This window comes from Solanum dulcamara, chromosome 3 (genome assembly GCF_947179165.1).
Source record: "Solanum dulcamara chromosome 3, daSolDulc1.2, whole genome shotgun sequence".
In the NCBI taxonomy this organism is placed as follows: Eukaryota; Viridiplantae; Streptophyta; class Magnoliopsida; order Solanales; family Solanaceae; genus Solanum; species Solanum dulcamara.
This window is the reverse complement of record NC_077239.1, coordinates 68460595-68463991: the sequence shown is the minus strand read 5'-3', so window position 1 is coordinate 68463991 and position 3397 is coordinate 68460595. Positions and strand designations below refer to the sequence as shown.

Genomic DNA, 3397 nt, shown 5'->3' with positions numbered 1-3397 from the left:
TATATAAATTTCCACATTGCGGAACTGATGAAATCGACGGAATTCCATTCTGAGACTCCAAATTCCAAAAGACACCGAAAACCACTATTTTCATAACTTAAACCATTAAAATTCAAAACTTTCCAAAAATCACAACTTTTCAAAATGTATGTGGAAATCTTTTTATATCAAGTCCAAGGATTACCAAATTTCTCTTTCACTGAACAAAATGCATTCAAGATTGGCCAATATTTAGGGGAGTATTTTTTTGTTGATAAAACTGTTTGGGGCAAGTTTTTGAGGATTCGGGTCAGATTGGATATTAGAAATCCATTGTTATGCGTGTATGTGTAAACAGGAATGAGTGGGCAAGGTAGACGATTAACGGGGTAGATTCGATAGTCGTGATGGAGAACTGTGCAGTAATAGCATGCCGAGTAGCAGAGGCTAATGAAGTTAAAGGTTATGGCTGGCTGATTATCATGATGGCTGCTTATTTCTTCTACTTGGTGCTTAAATTCAATGTTATGGTCCGGCGTTTCGCCTTCTTCCAGAAATCTAGCGGCTCCATGGCTGAGTATAGTCCAGTGGCTCAGCTGAAGGACTTGCTTATCTTGATCAAGTTTTGTGTTGTCTTTCTTGTGTCTTGTTGATTGCTCTGCTTTTAGCCTTTAGTAGATGTTTTGCACAAATCTATGAAAGACTCCTCTTTTTTTTTTTTTTGTTATGGACTAGGTATGTGTTGTTGCTTTCATATTTCTCTTAACAGTTTTCTCAATCTTCTACTTAGTACATGACCAAATTAATTCAAGGTCCATGAATAGTGAATCAAACTTTGAAATTAAAGAAAATTAAAGTGTACTTTGTATGCATAGTGAAGATATATAACTTGAATTTCTGTTGTAAGCTTTTCTTGTAACACATACTAATAAGACAGAAACACGTATTTTTTATGGTATAATAGAAAAGACAATAAAGGAATCTTGATACAACTTTATTCTTATAAGTAGAAGTAAATATGTAAGGACTCTAATTCTCAGCGTTAGGCATGAACATAGGGCGAAGGAATCAAGAACAAGTTGTTTTTCCTCTCAAGAGCATTGCCAAATGTCTCAGTCATGTCCAGCTCATGAGGTTTCATTCCATTTGGAAGCTTCCAATCAAAATGGTATAGTAATAGTGCTATACTAAGCTCAACAGTAGCCATTGAAAATGATAACCCTGGACAAATTCTCCTTCCTGTGCCAAAAGGCGTAAATTCAAAATGCGCTCCAGTAAAATCAAGATGACTTTCATTAAATCTCTCAGGATCAAATGTTTCAGGATTTTGCCAATAGTTTGGATCCCTTGAAATTGCCCAAAAATTGACTAGTGCCATTGTGCCTTTGGGTATAACATAGCCATTAATCTCACACTCTTCCCTGGATTCTCTTGGAGCTAATAATGGAGCTAAGGGGTGAAACCTTACAGTCTCCTTAACTACCATTTTTAGGTATTTGAGTTTGTGAATATCGGTTTGGTCGATTCCATTTTCCTTTCCTTTGAATACTTCTCTAACTTCATCCTGTGCTTTCTTCATTATTTCGGGATTTTTCATTAATTCTGAAAATGCCCATTCAATTGTTGATGCTGAAGTTATAGATCCTCCTGAAAACAAGTCCTGTATATCCAACAAAACTACTAGTTAGTAGCACAATTATTTTTCAAGAAAGAGGAATATATAGAATTAAGAAGTATAGAGATTTTAAATTCACCTAGACTACACTTAACTAGAAATTTAGGAACTATAAGGCTTAACGGTCAATAAAGTGGACAAAAACTATGTGAGACCAAAGTTCAAATATCAGCTGAGTAAAAAAAAAAAGGCTAGGTGATTCAATCCCTTCTGTCAACGGCATGTGCTGGTTGGATATAACAATATAAGCTGGTCATACACAACGATCATAAAAACACACACTTATATATAAGGCTCAACTTCATCTTTTTTACTTTTTCTTTTTGGTTTCTTGCGAAAATTCTGTAGGCTTTAAACTATTTGAGTTAGAAAAAACAGGTAAAACAATTACTAAGCAAAAGGAAAGAAGTTAAAGGAAGAGGAGGAGCTGATACTTACAATGATTAGTGCCTTGATATTATCCCTTGTAATAGGAATTGAAAACTCTTGGCTCTTTTGCAGCCTTAAGAGAACATCAACTATATCTTCTTCTGTGGTCGTCTCACTATTCTGGAATTCATGTTCATTAATAATTTCTTCTAAAAGAACATCAACCTCGTCATGCATTTTACGCAATTTGTATTTTAATCCACTGATGAAATGAATCATTTTCATCGATGGAAAAAGATCCGCGAGATCAAACACTCCAGCTGAACCAGACACTGTTCTCATGATTTCAATCAAAGACCCCTGATTTTTACAAACTCTGCCTACACTTGCTTTGCATATGACCGAATTAGTGTACAAAGACAACGTTTCCGTCATGTTGATTGGACTTCCCTCAGAAGCAGAATTTTTAATTGAGCTAACAAGATTAGTCATCTCATTGAGCATGTTGGGATAGAATGACTGAATATTTTTATGACTAAGGAGTTCCTGAATACAAATTTTACGCATTTGTCTCCAGAAATCACCGTAGTTACAAAATCCCATGTCAGCATGGTCATAGAACATTTCCTTTCCAACCAAAAGCACTGGTCGGTTAGAGAAGTTGAGATCATGTTTCCTCATCACTTCACGAACCATTTCAGGAGAGGACACAACAATGGCTGAACGTTCACCGAGTTTCATGTGCATTAAGGGTCCATGTTTTGAGGCTAATTTAGCAAGAGTACGATGGGGTAGTAACTCAGATGATTGCCAATCAACAAGATGGTGTAAGTTTCCAATGAATGGGAGTTTCCAAGGGCCTGGAGGTAATTTTCTCTTACTATTACCCTCTTTGTACCATTTAGTGACAAGTAAGGGCAAAACAAGAAATAGAGCACAAAGAAGAATAGCTAGCTCCATTTCTATTGTGTATTAAAAATATCTTAGCTGAAATTGGCTATGTTTATTGTATAAAATTGGTCACCTATTTATACATGTGTAATCTAGCTATCTTAATTGAATTTAAATCATTCTGTATGAATAACTTTTTTTTCCTCTAATTTAATAATGAGAGGCCACTCATTTAAGACATTATTTCGAACCTGGTATGCGGCCAGCCTCATCTGGATATTTAACTTCAATCACGCGGGTGAAGGATAAATGTTCATTGTGATATTCTCATTTTGCATATTAAATTTAGTGCACATTTACTTGAAATAAACATTTTTTTAATCGGATGTTGGACCCACACATTAATCAGTTTGACTAAATGTTGTTGAATAAATTTCATAAAAGGTTCTCATTTTGCGCTCCGTTTCTAGAAGCAGCAGACCG

At 35.4% G+C, this 3397-nt stretch overlaps 1 protein-coding gene across 1 annotated transcript; it reads right to left on the bottom strand.

Moving 5' to 3' along the window:
- Window positions 1–880: 880 nt before the first annotated feature.
- Window positions 881–3057, bottom strand: LOC129881713 (premnaspirodiene oxygenase-like). Its single transcript, XM_055955826.1, has 2 exons — window positions 2093–3057; window positions 881–1639 (listed from the first exon to the last, which is right to left on the bottom strand). The coding sequence occupies exons 1-2, from the start codon at window positions 2981–2983 to the stop codon at window positions 1022–1024; spliced, it is 1509 nt and encodes a 502-aa protein (XP_055811801.1). The 5' UTR covers window positions 2984–3057; the 3' UTR covers window positions 881–1021.
- Window positions 3058–3397: the final 340 nt, after the last annotated feature.